Source organism: Oncorhynchus clarkii, chromosome 13 (assembly GCF_045791955.1).
Source record: "Oncorhynchus clarkii lewisi isolate Uvic-CL-2024 chromosome 13, UVic_Ocla_1.0, whole genome shotgun sequence".
Classification (NCBI taxonomy): domain Eukaryota; kingdom Metazoa; phylum Chordata; class Actinopteri; order Salmoniformes; family Salmonidae; genus Oncorhynchus; species Oncorhynchus clarkii.
Window position 1 is genome coordinate 51,186,135 of NC_092159.1, and position 17,519 is coordinate 51,203,653.

At 45.0% G+C, this 17,519-nt stretch overlaps 2 protein-coding genes across 11 annotated transcripts; one reads left to right on the forward strand and one right to left on the reverse strand.

Moving 5' to 3' along the window:
• Window positions 1–1,739: 1,739 nt before the first annotated feature.
• Window positions 1,740–9,190, reverse strand: LOC139365026 (ATP-dependent RNA helicase DDX42-like). 3 transcript variants are annotated; one of them, XR_011626530.1, is made up of 19 exons: window positions 9,089–9,190; window positions 8,419–8,655; window positions 8,134–8,281; window positions 7,922–7,983; window positions 7,390–7,426; window positions 6,623–6,775; window positions 6,397–6,501; window positions 6,120–6,239; window positions 5,840–6,016; window positions 5,619–5,747; window positions 5,401–5,500; window positions 5,237–5,284; window positions 5,054–5,151; window positions 4,624–4,900; window positions 4,212–4,438; window positions 3,999–4,109; window positions 3,778–3,876; window positions 2,504–3,669; window positions 1,740–2,448 (listed from the first exon to the last, which is right to left on the reverse strand). XR_011626530.1 is itself a non-coding variant. In XM_071102338.1 (18 exons), exons 2-18 carry the CDS (start codon window positions 8,646–8,648, stop codon window positions 3,001–3,003), a joined length of 2,790 nt encoding a protein of 929 aa, XP_070958439.1. In that variant the 5' UTR covers window positions 8,649–8,655; window positions 9,089–9,190; the 3' UTR covers window positions 1,740–3,000. The 3 variants fall into 3 exon arrangements, 2 of the variants coding, with proteins under 2 accessions (XP_070958439.1, XP_070958438.1); XM_071102338.1 differs by having other exon boundaries at window positions 1,740–3,669; XM_071102337.1 differs by having other exon boundaries at window positions 1,740–3,669; window positions 3,778–3,888.
• A 34-nt stretch (window positions 9,191–9,224) lies between these two features.
• Window positions 9,225–17,489, forward strand: LOC139365029 (STE20-related kinase adapter protein alpha-like). 8 transcript variants are annotated; one of them, XM_071102344.1, is made up of 14 exons: window positions 9,225–9,342; window positions 9,662–9,740; window positions 9,920–9,977; window positions 11,002–11,030; window positions 14,506–14,608; window positions 14,737–14,858; window positions 15,063–15,171; window positions 15,365–15,488; window positions 15,564–15,735; window positions 15,829–15,933; window positions 16,063–16,313; window positions 16,403–16,445; window positions 16,567–16,742; window positions 16,959–17,489. In XM_071102344.1, exons 2-13 carry the CDS (start codon window positions 9,729–9,731, stop codon window positions 16,720–16,722), a joined length of 1,284 nt encoding a protein of 427 aa, XP_070958445.1. In that variant the 5' UTR covers window positions 9,225–9,342; window positions 9,662–9,728; the 3' UTR covers window positions 16,723–16,742; window positions 16,959–17,489. The 8 variants fall into 8 exon arrangements, with proteins under 8 accessions (XP_070958445.1, XP_070958443.1, XP_070958449.1 ...); XM_071102342.1 differs by having other exon boundaries at window positions 16,567–17,489; XM_071102348.1 differs by lacking the exon at window positions 11,002–11,030 and having other exon boundaries at window positions 9,228–9,342.
• Window positions 17,490–17,519: the final 30 nt, after the last annotated feature.

Below are 17,519 nucleotides of genomic sequence, written 5' to 3' on the forward strand. Positions count from 1 at the left end.
ACCATATGGTACGGCGCTTGGTAGGCCTCCTGGTAGGATGCTTTATTAGCCACTTGGTAGGCCGGGGTGGTTGCTTGGTATTCTGCTACACTCCCCCCAGTGTGTTACCATCCCAGGTTTTGGCACCATGCAAAATAGCTTAAAGTCTGATTCGGCTGGGTGGGAGTTGACACAATGGGTAGGTCTTCAAGAAAACAGGGAGATTGTAGTAAAACAGGCTTGGTCTTTATGGCTTAATTTATGGTTAAGTGTTCCGTGCTAGTTTGGTTTAAAAGGGGCTAGTTAGTGCAGGTGGGGATATTTAAAGAGGTAGTCCCGCCTCTTTCAGGTGGACGTGATTTGGTTGATTACATTGACATAGACAGGCAGCCCAATTATGATATTTTTTTGCATTAATTGGTCTTTTAACCAATCACCAATCAAATATTTTCACATCAGATCTTTTTCATTGCTGATCTGATTGGACAAAAGACCAATTAGTGAGAGAAAAAAATCTGAATGGAGCTGCCTGTGTAAATGCACCCTGTACCTTTAACAAGTGTACATGTGCACATAAGGAGAATCTCAATTGCATAGTCCACAAGTCCTCTCTCCTCAAAACCCATTGGATGAGAAAGCAAAGGGTCCCTCCTCTCTGACCTCTTCTAATGGGTTTTGGGGAGGCAAAAACAGAGGTGTCACAGTCTGTCCTTTTGAATCAGTCTTTACCTGCCAAAGTCATGTTACGATATATCAGTTATCCTGTTAGAGCTTTCGTGCCGAATCCACTGCAGTGTTTCAGGTGCGACATTTATTGTCACGTCACACCAGTGTGTAGGAGGTAGATTCCAAGATGTGGGAAGTGTGCAGGAGGGCATGGGACAGAGGATTGTGTAGATTCTGTGGAAAAAGTTGTGTTGCAACTGTAGGGGTGCCCATGTTGCTAGTGATTGGAGGTGTCCGGTGCGAGAGGCCGGTTGAGGTGGCCAGAGTCAGAGTAGTGTAGAAGGTGTCATACGCTGAGGCTGTGAAGAATGTAGAGGATGGGTCAAGGGTGAGGGATCCTGGCAGGATCCCTGTGAGTCGTAGATCTGTACCAGCAAAGAGGGATAGACCAACGAGTGATATATACTTCAGTAACAAAAAATAGATGTTCTGGTGGCAACTGCAGAGAAGGATTTGGTTGTATGAGATTTGACTTCATAAGAGTTACAGTGTGTGTTGAGTGGTGGTGTCCCGTCGTAGGAGCAGATAGGGTCAACTTAGTGGAATGGACTAGTGGGTTTTTAATGAGTGTAGGGTTATTTGAAGGGTGTTTTTATTCAGTATTTTCTATCACAAAGTATAATGGATTTATACTATAGTCCAGTTTGGGGCGGTAAGGCAACATATTGGATGCCAACTGCTGTTAAACCGGCATCTGCTAACCGGATCTGCTAGCTAAACACTAGGAATACCACTCTCTTCCGGGTGGTGGCATTCTTTCTCACATGGTCAATCAGAAGAACATGGCCTTTTCTCAATTGCATACTCCTCACACCCTCCCTCTTCCTCAAAACCCATTGGAAGAGAAGATCAGAGGGGAGGGACCTCTGGATTTCTCCTCCAATGGGTTTTGAGGAGGTGGCAAGGAGAGCGGATACAAGGAGATTGCAATTGAGATTCTCCATATGTGTGAGGAAAGAGACACACCCAGAGTTGTGGCTGGCTCTGGATACCTTCTCAAAAGGTACCCAACAAACCACCCAAAAAGACACGACTAAAAACCACATGATTTTATTAACAAAAATTAGACCAGTTTTTTCACATGTATCTACTCAGTTTTAACCCTATTGTCTATGGAAGTTACATGTACACCGAGGAACAAAAATGCATCAAGGGTTAAATACAAAAAGGAATTGCCAATTATATCCTCACAATGTCACAGCTTGTGTGCAAATGACAGATATAACAGAGAATCTCACGGGTATTATCGTGCCTAAGACTAGTCATTTTCAAGACAGAAGCCGCTTCCAAAATGGAAGCTTTTGAAACAGAATGTAATGGCGCTTGAGTCGTTTTTCACAAGCATATAACCACTTCTACAATATCAGGTGTCAAAATGTAGTGAGTGGTGACAAATGTGGGACCAAGTGAATTTATACTTATTACAGTTCAGAAGTGCTGTGTCAGCTGCAGCTAAGTTTAGAATGCACACTTATAGAACTGCCATTGACAAATTACAAACAGAAAAGGAGACTATAGACAAACAAAATAAACTGCCAAAGCCATTTTTTTTAATCAAAAATACTTGACATCCTCCTGTGAATGAACTCAAGCGTAGCCTCACACAAAAATGAACAAATACATTTGACATACACTCCACTTTCAAAAGCATAAAAAACACCTAAGTGACAGAGAGGCACTTTACTAAGAAGTGAATACAAGCTGCAAAGTTCACAAACACATGGATTCACAGGAAGTAGTACACTTATAATAAAAAAAGGAGATCTGTCATTAACGTGGGCTAATAATATACACTCACATTTAGTCCAATAGGGCTATTGGGTTACTCAGGGCTAAGAGTTTAACTAGAACAACAGGGGGGTGGACGTAAGAATACAACAGACATCTCAAATCACAGGTGTTTTCTGTGGATTCAGGACTGCATAACAGCTCCACTGCTCCCTTCTATTGACCAGAAAGATTGATCATCTCACTTACGGTGAGGTTAAAACTATCTGGATGGTATATTTACAGTAGATTTCTTTCTCCGTGCACAGTAGAGTGGAACTCTATCCAAAATCTCAACACTTCTTCAGACAAGCTGACAATCAGGAGCCATGTTTCTGAATCCCCAACCAATGCAGGATAGCATATCTTTCCCCTTGTATTCAGACCGCGCAGTAGGGTCGGTTCACACATTAACCCTTGAAATTCTGTGCATGTTTCAGCTGAAATGACCAGCTGTGCATCTACAGACTAGGCATGCTCATCTAAGAACAGTTGGTTGGTTGCTTTACAGGTGATGTGTTTTGTGCTTTAGTTGTCCCACCTACTCTTTTTGCGTTTTGGTGGATCTGGGACTGCAAAGCTGTCTTCCTCTCGGTCTCCTTTCCCCTCAGCTCTGTCCCCCCTTCCTTCACTCCCTGCTCTGTCTCCACTCTCCCTGTCACCTCTACAATCGTCTCGCTCTCTGTCCCTTCTACTTCCCTCTCCATTACGACTATCGCCATGGCGCCCGCTGCTGCCATAGCGATCCTTGTCCCCGTATCTGTCGCGGTCTGCGTGGCGGTCCCGCTCCCCGTAGCGGTCCCGCTCTCCCCCGCCACTGTGCCGCTCGCTCCTGTCTCTCCTGTCACGGTAGTGGCCATCTCCATGGCGACTCCTGTCATCACCATGTCTGTCACGGGGCCCTTCCCTGGGTGAGGGTGGGGCGGCATTCCCCTGAGGAGCAGTGGCCTGGCTGTCTGACACAGAGCTCAGGGAGCCAGCGCTGGTGAAGCCTGCCATCTTGGTGCCCATGCCGAGGGTTGCTGGAGGGGCCATGGCTAAGGAGGGGGGCCCACGGGGCCGGTCTGGGCCCTCAGGGGCCCCGGTGGGGACGGAGCTCAGACTTCCAGCGCTGGTCCAGCCTGAAGAGCTACTGGACTTAGTGGTGAGTTTAGGAACCATGCCGGACGCCGCCACAAAGTGGTTCTTATACTGAGACTGAAAAATAGACAACGATTAAAGAGCGACTTCTAGATGTACAGAAATAATGAGAAAAAGGGATAATTTTAAGCTAACATAATAGATAGTGAGTGACAGTTTAATTACCTGGAAGGCTGACTTCATTGCTGACATGCGGTCTCCCATGGCTCCGGTAGGCTTGCTGTAGCCCTCATAGTTACCCATGGCAGCACCACCACTACGCTCCTGGAGAAACAACTAAATGTCAACAATTACCAAGAGTTACACTATTATGCCACTGATCTACCAACAAGATAACACACTACAAATAACACAACTTATGTTACAAATAGACATGGCCAACTCACAGAACTTTCAGCTCCCAATCCTGGCCTCTCTCTGTAGCCCAGACCACCTCCTCCAATGTTTAGCTTCTTCCCTTTGCCGCCCTTGAAGCGTGATTTCCTGAACCAGGGATTCTGAGAGGAATACATCAAAGGAGGTCAGTAAAGACATCATATAAAATGAACCTTTCCATAACCGTCCTCAATGGTCAGTCAGGGACATGTAGAATGGCTTACCTGCATTGCCAAGTCCATCAGCTCCTTAGAGACACTTTGATTGGCTCCCTCCAGGTTACGCACAAGGTCTCCTGCAAATGATGTGTCTTTACTGGTGAGAAGGGTGTAGGCAACACCCTTTTCTCCAGCACGACCTGTTCGGCCAATTCGGTGTGTGTGTGTGTCGATGTCCCGAGCCACGTCATAGTTCACTACTGTGCGTATTGAAGGGATATCCAGACCACGGGCTAGGGAGGAAATGACAAAGAAGGAGTGAATGATAGAATGACAAGTATGTAGGAGCACTGGAATTCAGGCAAAAACAATCAAATCATTGTCAGTGTCTGTGCAATCATACACAGATCTCTGATGATTGGAACGTTGTGCCACATTCATTCCCCACCCCCTCGTCTGCAGCCCACCCCCACCTCACCTGCCACGTCGGTGGCCACCAGCACGGGCAGACTCTTCTTCTTGAAGTCAGCGATGACCTTGTTCCTCTCACTCTGGTCCATGTCTCCGTGCAGCAGGCCCAGGCTGTGGCCCTCCTGGGTCAGGTTGGTGGCCAGCTCTTCACAGTTGGCCTTCTTGGTGACGAAGATAAGTACAGAGCCAGAGGAGGTAAACTCCACCAGGCGGCGGGTCAGCCAGCCCCACTTCTCCACCCCACTGGGCATGATCTCCACTACCTGGGTCACATCCTCATTGGCCTGGGGAGGAAGGATGGAGGATTGAAGAGCATTAGATGACTAAACTCCAGAAAATGTTCTGCCGCCAGCTGGTTGACTGTTCTGGCAATGTAGAACTTTAAATAAATGATAGAAGTGGCAATCAGAGGGTGTTAGAAGAGCCACGGGTCTGACCTCCCCGATGTCTCCCTGCACCACGCGGATGGGGTCCACCAGGATATCTCTAGCCAGCCTCTCAATCTTCTTACGGAAGGTGGCGCTGAACAGAAGAGCTGTGAGGACAGGAGTCAAGTTAAGGTTCATAGGACGGGGTAGTCTTGTCTAAAGCCTCTAACAAGTGTACATGCACACACTTACTCTGTCGATCAGGTCGGACATGGCTGGCAATGGATCTCACTTGATACTCTGAAAAAAGTTTGCAAAAGTATATGATATAAATAGGTGTCAAACCAACTTCAGTGAACAATCTTCTGGGTCTAGTGGTCATTGGGAACAAAAGAAAGAAGGGAAAGCCAACTTACCAAAGCCCATATCAAACATTCTATCTGCCTCATCAAACACCAGGTATGTCACTCTCTGCAAAGAGGTGGCCTTCTTTTTCACATGGTCAATCAGACGACCCTGTGTGAAGAACAACATCCACAACCCAATAAGTGAAATGACCTCAGGGGATTATTTTCCTCCAATACATAAAGACTAAACACAGTCTACCACAGTGATTGTCAACTAGAGCTCTTACCGGGGTGCACACAACTATCTCTGCCCCCTCCTGAAGAGCCTTGGCCTGCTCCCACATGCTGCCTCCTCCATACACCGCCACCGAGCGCAGGGAGTAGGCTTTCCCAAAACGCTTACACTCCGCATGGATCTAGGGAGCATAACCATCATTTTCAGGGGCCCAATCAACTTTTTGTCATGGAAATGTTTTCTTCCTGACCCATCTCTCCCTGGCTGTCTTACCTGCTGACAGAGCTCCCTGGTGGGGCACACGATGACTGCAATAGGCCCCTCTCCAGTCTCCAGTTCCTTCTGGTCCATGATGTGAACTAGCATGGGCCAGATGAAGGCTGCAGTCTTGCCACTACCAGTTTTCGCAATGCCAATCATGTCACGCCCACTCAGGGCAATGGGAACTCCCTACAGGACAGATGGGGAAGAAAATACAGGTGAGGCCAATTTGCTACTAAAGCAATATGAAAGTACCAAAAAGAAAGACCTAGGAAACAAGCTGCTTAGGTACCTGGCACTGAATAGGTGTTGGCTGAGTGTACTCCGACTTGCGGATTATGTGCATCAGCTGCTCGTCAAACCCAAAGTGGGCGAAGCTGGTGGAGAGTTTAGGAGGGGCGGCACCAGACACCTGCCAAAGTCAATGAAGCAAAATAAATAGACAAGGCTTTTGATTAAAGAGACGATGGGATCATACAACAGTTGTCTGTAAGTGGTATGTTGGCTAGGATTGTGTGGTTGGGTTTAGATGTGGTTGTATGTGTGCGTGCCCTTCTCCGGACACTTACCCGCAGGTTGAGTTTGTGTCTCAGCTCAAACACCTCGGTGCCTGTCAGGCTGAGAAGCTCCTCATGCTCGTTGTAGAAGTTCCTCTCAAAAGGTGGGTAGTCAATCTATAAGGGGATGACATAAATGTATGACCTCAGACACTAAAATAAAAATAAAAACTCCAATTGACAAGATAACATAACTTCCTGCCCCTTGGCTCAGATAGGTGCAGTATGCAGCTGTTACCTCAGAGTGGTCCATCGGGGGCAGGGGCATGATGATCTTCTTAGTGGTGGGGGCAATGGGATTCCCATCACTGTCGTAGTCTATGTTCTCATCCTCATCCTCTGCGGTCAGCCCAGCTGTGGGATTCTCTGCCATGTAGCGGAAGTAGGCTTCCTGCACAGAGCACAGCCGCATGAGTCAACCAGGGTCAGCTTAAACGCCTAATGTAGCACACATTCATGCAGGCACTCTTACCACTCTCATAACCGGGGGATATACATTCAAATACAGTCAACGGCTAAATGCTCTGATGATCACCCATATCAATGTCGGAGTCTAAGCCATTTTATGTTTTAACACTCAGTTTAAACCAGTCTTTGCATTATTCGGGCTGAAATTGATCAGTGTCAGATTTTATAACCCCCCTTCAAAGTAGTAAGAACAGCAACAGTTAATAGTAAACATTCATTACAGTATGGCATATTTGAAAAGAGATGATAAACTATTAATCAACATGCTTAGTTTAGGCATGGGTATATTAAAAAAAAATATGTATAATTGACACCACAAGTATGCATGTAGATATCCAAGAAGGATAGGGCGAAGGATTCAACCTGCAATTGGGTTTGTTAGCATAGTGTGAGAGAGCGATAGAGTAAAAGAGAGAAAAAAGAGCGAGAGATGTGGTAGGTGGTGAGACTTGGCCATAGATGGGTCAGGAGGGGAGGTAGGGGGTCTGGAGGCTCTCTGATCAGTAGTAAATTAGGAACGTTGGATGGATCACTTACTTGTTCATCTTCCTCTTCAATGTCATCACGTATACCCCTGTAAAAACAAGCGGAGAAAAAAAAACTTCCCTGCGACTCGTTTGTTCACCCATGATTCCCCACAACCTGTCTAATGTCACGCTTAACCCCTCCCTACAAAGTCGCCATGCAAGGCAGGCTTGATTAGTTACCTACAGTATGGACCAACTGGGGAAATTGAAGGTAATTGAATGGCAAAACAGATTATTTCAAATTAGACATATCTCTGCTCCACAGCGGTGAATGATTGCAGTTGAAGTGGGAACTTTATATCTACAGTATCTTAATAACATGCTAGAGTTTTGGGATGAGTATAGATTAATAATTTTGACACTGGACTAATTACCATGGAAATATGTGCAAATCAATACACAGGTGCATGGGAAGAATGTACTACACCTGCTTGCCTGGTGGCCTTGAATAGGGCCTTTGTCAATAATATAAGCAAAACTATTATTAGCAAAGTAATTTTGAAGGACCTAAGCTTAAAGGGTAGAAATTGAAGGGATCTTACTTTTCAACCTTCTTTTCCTTCTCTTTTTCCTCCAGTTTCTTCATGTCTTTAGCTGCTTGGTCCTAGAGCAGACAAGAGGGTGAACAATAAACCCTCTGCAATATTTCCCAAAAGCTCTGTGACAATAACCCCAAATTTTAAACAGACGAACTATGGAGAAAGTGTGTATATTCCAACATGATCCAGGTCTAAGAGGGGAATCCTTGACTCACCTCCACTTGGGCCATGAAGGCATCCAGAGGATCATCCTCACTGTCTGAGCCCCCTCCAGAACGGAATTGTTGCCGTGTGGGGGAGTTCTCAGCTGGGATATATGGCAAATCTGTGCTGCTTGACTCCTCTTCATCATCTTCAAAATATCTGGAAATGGGTTAGGAAAGTTATCACCAGTCAAATGTCATTGAAATCAATGTAATACATCCTGCATAACTGGTTGATCATACAGCATACGAAGCACACCAAACCCAACCCTAAAGGAAAGTTTAGTCTATACTCACGCATTCTCTTCATCAAAATTTGCTCTTTTTGTTCCTATCTTGTAGAAGGCAGGGAGTTGCTGGTTCTTGCCATAACCTCCAGCTGTCCCTGCGCCTCCGAAGGACGTGTGGGATTTCTGAGGCACGTGAAGTTCTTCTTTCTTTCCTCCTCCACCACCACCACCACCAAGGGAAAATCCTCCAAACCCGAACCCTCGCTTACCACTTGGGCCACCCTTGCTCCAGTTCATAGCTGTCCTACAGAAGTAAGGGGAAAATAAAAAACATCACATTTGGTATTTGACTGTTGTACATTGCTGTTGCATTCCAGTCCATTCATCGCAGGCCTTGTGTGTCACCCACAAACGTCTGCTAAATGCTAATCATCTCGTAAATCACTGTCTGGGGGATGTCAAAGATTATCTGTGGCTTCTGGCAAATTGAACATAAAATATTGCATTAATCTGTGTCTAGCTAACGTTTGGATCTCATTAATTGGCTAAATTAAACTAGCTAACGTTAGCATGCTACTCTTCTCTAGGGCCGCAGCAGCACGACGAAGAAGTGGGTGTGTGACAAATGATTGACTGAGCAAATATGGCTTGTCAAAGGATATTTGCAAAAGCAGTTAAATCTAGTGTACGTTATACACTATAAACTAACCTCATGGATTCATGTACTGTTTATTTACCTGTTTTCACCACCAAGAAAGATCTGTTTACCACTGCCAAATCTCACAGCGCGACTCGAAAGTGTTTTGCGTCATTACCGTGTGTAGACGTAGAACACGCGCGACGGATTGCTTCTCACAACAACGAACCAATCAACGCAAACATGTGACATTAGTTTCCGCCCCTTTTCGATAATAGTTGTTTGTTGAGAATTTGAGCTAACAAACTCACTTCACCAAATACTAGCTAGCTATTTCTTCAAGTTAACATCCAGGTAGGTTACTAGCTATCGTGGTTTATATAGCTACCAAATCTGTGTTGTTTAATGTAATGAAAAAGAGAGCGTAAGCTAGCCACGCTAACGTTAGTTATTATTATTTTTACATAGCTATATGTTACTGTAGCTAGCTAACGTTAGCTAGTAGTCCTGATAATAAAATGTTTTTGGGCCTATCTATATTATTTGTGGAATGGTTTTCAAACATTACAACTTACATTATTCTATAGGCAATAGGTGGGTTATAGTTAGCTACATGTCTTGTTCGTAACGAAGTAACGTTAACGTGTTTCCTTTCCTCTGTTACTGTGTTTAGTATTTATTTTTGAGGTATTTTTCTGGATGGGGTTTCAGCGGTTCTAGCTGCCACAATCGACAGATCCATGTCTTTTCTGGTGAGTGAACTCTGTCAGCGCTCCCCTGCCTGATGACGTTAGAGCTCAGTCTAGAAAATGTATCAAATACTTGTGCGGAATCCTTACTAGTCAGTGTCACAGCAATGATCAGTTATTGGAGAAGTGATTGACCTGTGGTATCTGCCCTATCTGTCTCTTTCTCCCTCTCTCAATCCCAGCGTTGGGTCTCAGAGAAATTGAGTGTGGAGAGCCTGAGGGATTTTGAGTTTTTTGGAGGTAAGGTCATGCAGCTTCCCCAATCAACTGCTGCTTACACACAAGACCTATCATCAGCTATGAAGTTGCCCAACCCTCATACAGAACCTGCTAGCTATATCCTTGGTGCAGCTTTGCTTTCAAAACAAGATATTGCATTGCACAGTTTTTAAAACGCAACACACTCTAACAAACAATTGGCATAATACAATTTAAACCTACAGGAATCCAATCAGCATTGGTTCTTTGGCAATATGTGGCTGGATACCTCTGTCTCCCACATAAATTCAGGACACATAAGAGCTACTGCTTCCTTCAATGTTCTGCAGATGTCAGATGTCTCACTGTACCGTACATGTGTGCCATGAAGAGAGTTTGTTCCAGTGTGATGTATCCTTGTCTGGCAGACTTGATCAATGCAGTAAATGTGCAGCCTCAGAATACTGCATGTCAGATTAATATTCTGTTGTGCCATCGGTCTTTGTAGTATATATAAAGTTGACATGATACCTAGGTCAAATATTTATTAAGGAAATCATATTTTAAGGGTAACAAGTGTGGTGGGGATGAGGCAGGTTCAAAGAGATGTTTCTACAGTATATGGGTCTTAGACACTAACATGAGGACAGGAAATAGCTGAATAGCTGGGGGGGGGGTGGCATCACTATCAAGCTTTGCATTATCTTCATATTTCTGTGTGCTCAGCTCACATTGCATAATTGTTCTGTGTTCGTTCATATGCTTAATTTCAAGTTTGGTTTTGGCTGCTTCCTGTTCCCATGGTAATGCATAATCACTCAATCTTGCTAGACTGAATCCTCAGATTCCTCACTGATTTAACAGATGTATCAGAGGTATCTAATTGGCTTAAACTGAATCCTCCTTGTTATGGGAGCCAGCTAGCAGCATTGATCTGACTGCTGCAACAAACACCACATGCTATACTTTACACTTACAGTGTACCTAATGGTTCCTGAGCTGCTCTAAACACAGATCCTTCTCTTGTGTGTGTGTGTTTGTCATTGATGTGGTTTCTCTACCACAGAGCAAGCTCAGGGAAGCTCTCACAGGAAAGTAAGTGTGGTACTCCAGTCACTACTCAATCGTTCCATCTGCCTGTGTGTGAGGGTGGAGCCAACGTGAATGAATTCACAAGCCCTGTGTGCTTTTGTGCATGGGCATCTGATTCACAATGCTGTGCTGTATGTGCTTTGTATTTTGAGGCCCATCTTCACCCACCAGGGTTTCCTATTGGGGGAGTTGGGAGATTGGTGGAGTTCACAGTAGTGATGTTCACTTCGTGAGACATGGTTGGGTTGGAAGAGAGAGCAACTGAGGTTGCTGAAGTCTGATGAAAAAAAGATGTGATCAGTATAAGTGGACAGATGGATCACCCCATTAATACTACGTGTTACCTGATGGCTCCATCGGTTGCTCCAGAGATCAAAACAGTCCTTCCTGATTCATAAAGTTGACCACAGTTTGTGTCTTTTAGAGTGGGCAATGATGGATCATCCGTAATTACCTGGCTTAATTGACCTGCACTTGTTTTTTACGGCTGTCACGGAAAACGGCTGTTTGGTCTCAGCTGACATATAATCTCCCTGTAAAGCCAGCCTTAATGGGCCCTTAGGAACCTCAGCGTGGTCTTAACATGGTGTTACTATTTGATTTATGGTTTCTGTTGTTCTTCACTGAAAGTCCTCACTAATTTTGACCAAGCCTGTTTCATGTTTGTGAAGTAGTTTAAGTCTGTTGCCTGTGTTCACTGTAGTTCTCCCTTACTAGAAAGCAGAGGGCATGTAGGTGGGGGGTGGGAGGGTATTAGCAACTGGTCATTTGTTCATGTCTAATGTGTCACTGTTGTGGAAATCTCTGGATCCACCAATGGTTGTGAACTGGAGTTGAATGGAATGGATAGAGTTCCATGTGTTCCATTTTTGGCAACACATGGCAACCCCGTCTGAGTGATTTAACGTGATGGGCATCTACCTCGCAATGCTGGCTGGAAATTGGTAGAGAAATGGTTATTAAGAGTTTACTGCATATTTCTTTTTATTAATAACCTAAAACATTTGAAGCCAGAAGTTCACATGCACCTTAGCCAAATACATTCATACTCAGTTTTTCACAATTCCTGACATTTAATCCTAGTAAAAATTCCCTGTCTTAGGTCAGTTAGGATCACCACTTTATTTTAAGAATGCGAAATGTCAGAATAATAGTAGTGATTTATTTCAGCTTTTATTTCTTTCATCACATTCCTAGTGGATCAGAAGTTTACATACACTCAATTAGTATTTGGTAGCATTGCCTTTAAATTGTTTAACTTGGGTCAATGTTTCGGGTAGTCTTCCACAAGCTTCCCACAATAAGTTGGGTGAATTTTGGCCCATTCCTCCTGACAGAGCTGGTGTAACTGAGTCAGGTTTGAAGGCCTCCTTGTTCGTACACACTTTTTCAGTTCTGCCCACAAATGTTCTATAGGATTGAGGTCAGGGCTTTGTGATGGCCACTCCAATACCTTGACTTTGTTGTCCTTAAGCTATTTTTCCACAACTTTGGAAGTCTGCTTGTGGTCATTGTGGTCAAGCTTTAACTTCCTGACTGATGTCTTCAATATATCCACATAATTTTCCTACCTCATGATGCCATCTATTTTGTGAAGTGCACCAGTCCCTCCTGCAGCAAAGCACCCCCACAACATGATGCTGCCACCCCCATGCTTCACAGTTGGGATGGTGTTCTTCGGCTTGCAAGCCTCCCCTTTTGCCTTCAAACATAATGATGGTCATTATGGCCAAACAGTTCTATTTTTGGTTCATCAGACCAGAGGACATTTCTCCAAAAAGTACAATCTTTGTCCCCATGTGCAGTTGCAAACCCTAGTCTCGCTTTTTTATGGTGGTTTTGGAGCAGTGGCTTCTTCCTTGCTGAGGGGCCTTTCAGGTTATGGCGATATAGGACTCGTTTTACTATGGATATAGATACATTTGTACCTGTTTCCTCCAGCATCTTCACAAGGTCCTTTGCTGCTGTTCTGGGATTGATTAGAACTTTTTGCACCAAAGTACATTCATCGTGAGGAGACAGAACGCGTCTCCTTCCTGAGCGGTATGACGGCTGCGTAGTCCCATGGTGTTTATACTTGCGTACTATTGTTTGTACAGATGAACATGGTACCTTCAGGCGTTTGGAAATTGCTCCCAAGGATGAACCAGACTTGTGGAGGTCTATAATTTTTTTCCTGAGGTCTTCGCTGATTTCTTTTGATTTTCCCATGTCAAGCAAAAAGGCACAGAATTTGAAGGTAGGCCTTGAAATACATCCAGAGGTACACCTCCAATTGACTCAAATGATGTCAATTAGCCTATCAGAAGCTTCTAAAGCCATGATATTTTCTGGAATTGTCCAAGCTGTTTAAAGGCACAGTCAACTTAGTGTATGTAAACTTCTGACCCACTGGAATTGTAATACAGTGAAATAATCTGTCTGTAAACAATTGTTGGAAAAATGACTTGTGTCGTGCACAAAGTAGATGTCATAACTGACTTGCCAAAACTATAGTTTGTTAACAAGACATTTGTGGAGTGGTTGAAAAACGAGTTTAAATGACTGCAACCTAAGTGTATGTAAACTTCTGACTTCAACTGTACGTTTAGGCCAGGGCTCTACAGTGGTACCATTTTGGTCGCATATGCATCAAAATATTTTACTGTTACCTGGAACTTTAATTCGGGAGCACCAGTACCCCTTTGGGGATTTTTTTATTGTTGTTTGAAATTGTTGTCAATTCTTGTCATTAATACCTCATTTTTTTTTCATTGTGCCCTACATTTGAACTTAGGAGCACGTGCTCCTTGTAAAACATTTTTTAGCATAGAGCCCTGCATACATTTAGTTTGTAGCATAGAGCCCTGCATACATATTTTTTTCCAGTCAAACATTTTGACAGTGAAAAGTTATTTTTTCTGAGCATCTTTTAAGACTGTTGTTGGATCCCTATTTTGTCTTGAGATGATACTCGAGATGCTCACGTCTCCGCCCAACAATGGGAGTCATTGTTCCAAAGGCAGGAAACAAGTTTAAATCCAAAATAAGCCCATTGAAACACATTAGGCCTATTTTGGACACATTTTGGTGAGAGTGCAACCTCTTGCTTCGCCTCTTCCTCTCTGAACACACTCATTATTATTTTCGGGTACCCACTCTGCATGTATCTTACCATAAGCGTTAATATTTCAAGCACTATGGTGTGATGAGGTTTAGAGAAGGCATGATTCATAATTGATGTAGCTTCTTGCTTATAATTTGCCGCCAACAGAATTCTAACCTGAAGTTAGATGTTCTCCACTCAGGTTCCACAAGTACGGCTCGTACACACTCTGTTCTGTAGTCTGACTGTATATGATTTAGGATCAACAGTCACGTCTGACCAAGCCTTTGCAGGCCACTCTCACAATGCCACAAGTAATGCCCAACACTAAGGGCCAATTTAGGCTATCATTTCCAACGCTAACTCCTTCCCTGCTGCCGCCTCTCTCCCCAGGCCCATGAAGACAGCCACGAGAGCCTGACCTCAGTCCCACGGCGGGGCACCATGGGAAGCTTCCTCCCCGACAGCAGCGCCTATGAGCTCCTGACCATCATCGGTCAGTCAGTCTCAGGCTTCCAACCCCAGTGACTTGGCTGCCAAGGCGCTTGTGTGTTTGTTGTTGAATACATTGTTTGTGCTCCTGTCTCTAGTCTAATTTGGTGTGTGTGTGTTTTGCTGTGCTAGGTCGAGGCCTGGAGGACTTGATGACCGTCAACCTTGCCAGATACAGACCCACAGGGGAACACGTAGCAATCCGTCGGATTGACTTGGAGTCCTGCACCATTGAAATGGTCAACTACCTGCAGGTCTGGACCTGTCACCATCCATCTGTCACATTTCCCTTTGCAAGGCAGACAGACCTCAGTCAAATCATAATTGTCTTTATATCCCTCTTTCACTCCTCCCCTCTGAATGCATTCATCCCTTGCTTTATGACATCACCTGTTATGTAATCTAATCTCACTCTCTGTCCATTAAACCTAACCCAGTCTAATCTCTGTCTCTCTCAGGCTGAGCTCCATGTATCTAAGCTGTTCCACCACTCCAGCATCCTGCCCTACAGGAGCATCTTCATAGCAGAGAACGAGCTGTGGGTCATCTCTCCCTTCATGGCCTATGGTGAGGAGTCAGACAGGAGAGCACTGACTGTAACACTACACCACTCTGGTCCTAGTCAAATGTAGTCAAAAGCTAAATGTAGCCAGGAGAACTCTAGTTACCATTCCCACACTAAGGTAATTTGTTTCCACCTAATCCTACTATTCAGTCCTCTGCTCTCTCTCTGACTAATGTAGTGTCTAACATGTCCTAGGGTCGGCCAGAGACCTGATCAGCAGCCACTTCACTGATGGGATGAATGAGCTGGCCATCGCCTACATCCTACTGGGCATGCTCAAAGCCCTGGACTACATCCACCACATGGGCTATGTACACCGGTAAGTACAAAGTTCACACAGGCCCAGGACTTTTCATGCAGGATTGTGACATGGCGTCTAATTTTGTGTGTTTAGGAGCGTAAAGGCCAGCCACGTGTTGATCTCGGTAGACGGTCAGGTGTGTATGTCTGGTCTGAGGAGCATCATCAGTCTGATCTGTCACGGCCAGCGGGCCAGAGTGGTCCATGACTTCCCCCAGTACAGCATCAAGGTGCTGCCCTGGCTCAGCCCAGAGGTGCTGCAGCAGGTAACTCCATACCACTCCTGGCTAACATACAATTCCTTGCTTTTAAACTATAATACCTTCATTTGTTAATCGGTCAACCCTGGTGTGTTTCAGAATCTGCAGGGATACGACTTCCGGTCAGACATCTACAGTCTTGGCATAACAGCCTGTGAGCTAGCCAATGGACATGTGCCCTTCAAAGACATGCCAGCCACACAGGTGACTAGTGGCCAGATCAACCCCTCACCCGATCTTTATTCTGAAAGATATATATTCTGCTCCTCAATTGACTTATCTCTCTCCATTCCTCTTCCTCCCCCTGTCCTCTTCGTGGTCCTCTGTCTTTAGATGTTGCTGGAGAAGCTGAACGGGACAGTCCCCTGTCTGTTGGACACCACCACCATCCCCCCAGAGGAGCTGTCCATGAAGCCCTCCCGCTCTGGGGCTGACTCTGGGATCTGTGAGGGCCCCAGCACCGGAGGGGCCCACCACTCTAACGGAGAGCCCTCCTCCTCGGGGAGCCACCCCTACAGTCGTACCTTCTCTCCCCACTTCCATGCCTTTGTGGAGCTGTGTCTCCAGAGGGACCCAGAGAAGAGGTGAGCCACGCCAAGCTAGGCTGCTGGTCCTCACATTGATTGTCTTATGAATTTTAGCTCATTTAATTGTTTATTCCCCCCCCCCTCAGACCCTCAGCCAGTGCTCTCATTGGTCATTCCTTCTTCAAACAGGTCAGTAGGATCTAGTTCCTCCCCCCTCAACATCAATGTAAAACATTTAAGTCATAATGGTTTCATTCAGTCACACTTGATTATTAGAATCCCCATGAGATTTCTTTCCATTCTTCCCTAGATCAAGCGTCGGCCATCGGAGGCTCTGCCTGAGCTGTTCCGGCCCATAACGCCCATCACGGGCTTTGAGAGTACCCAGCCTCAGGACGCTGCCTCTGTACTGGCCAGCCTGGAGTCTGGCCTGAGCCACATGGATGTGGATGACTGGGACTTCTGACCACAAGGAACAGGAAAGAGGTGTGTGTAGTAACCAAGAGATGCTCTGAGAAGACTTCGGACTGGATTTACGCTTTGTTCTTATTAAATGGCCCATGTAAATAATTCAAAGCAGTTTCTCCTCCCTTTGACTGGGTTTAAAAGCCAGCTGCCATCTCTCTAGTCTAAAAGATGCATGAGCAGACAGACCCTTGCACTGACTCACACCCAATTCCTCTCACGCACACATCTCTCCAGATTCTACTACAGCTCTGGACCCGTCGAAGAACCGTATGGGCGAGTATGTCCAGTCAGCTCTTTCACTTGCCAATGGAGATGTTCCATTAAAGGTATAGCAGAGACTACCTATTTGTATCTGAGCTGTACTTGACCCATCTGTTGACATTAAAGACCAGGAACTGACCGCATTACCAAGGGTTGATCCAATCAGCCATCTAGCCAGCACAACAGATGGAAGATTGTCCAAGGCTATCACGAACCAGACAGTGTTTGCATTTCCTCACAGCTGAGAAGAGGCTCTCATACTGAACCGTCAGTTTTACAGAGAGGGGAAAAAAAATCTGTTTCTACCTGAAACCCTCAACTGAAGATAGCAAAGCAAGTTAACACTAGACTGTGACAACTGAGGTCCATGTATTTGACCATTTATGTCCTGCAAAAAAGTGAATGTTACAATGGTGCTTGTTTCAGATAGTTTGTCTGGGTTTCATGAAGGGAAAGTGTTGGGAGTGTCAACTATTTTACTTGATAATAAATACCTTTCACCTCCGGGCTCTCACTGTCATTGTATTGTAAGTA

What these genes read in the sequence shown, in the direction of transcription:
- LOC139365026 (XM_071102337.1), bottom strand. Translation starts at nt 8,648, where the DNA reads ATGAACTGGAGCAAGGGTGGCCCAAGTGGTAAGCGAGGGTTCGGGTTT. An exon ending in TTGAAGAGGAAGATGAACAA is followed by an intron (nt 6,776 to 7,389) that starts GTAAGTGATCCA and finishes TGCTCTGTGCAG; the next exon opens with GAAGCCTACTTCCGCTACAT. An exon ending in AATGTTTGATATGGGCTTTG is followed by an intron (nt 5,285 to 5,400) that starts GTAAGTTGGCTT and finishes AACTTTTTTCAG; the next exon opens with AGTATCAAGTGAGATCCATT.
- LOC139365029 (XM_071102342.1), top strand. An exon ending in AGGGAAGCTCTCACAGGAAA is followed by an intron (nt 11,031 to 14,505) that starts GTAAGTGTGGTA and finishes CTCTCTCCCCAG; the next exon opens with GCCCATGAAGACAGCCACGA. An exon ending in CTCTCCCTTCATGGCCTATG is followed by an intron (nt 15,172 to 15,364) that starts GTGAGGAGTCAG and finishes AACATGTCCTAG; the next exon opens with GGTCGGCCAGAGACCTGATC.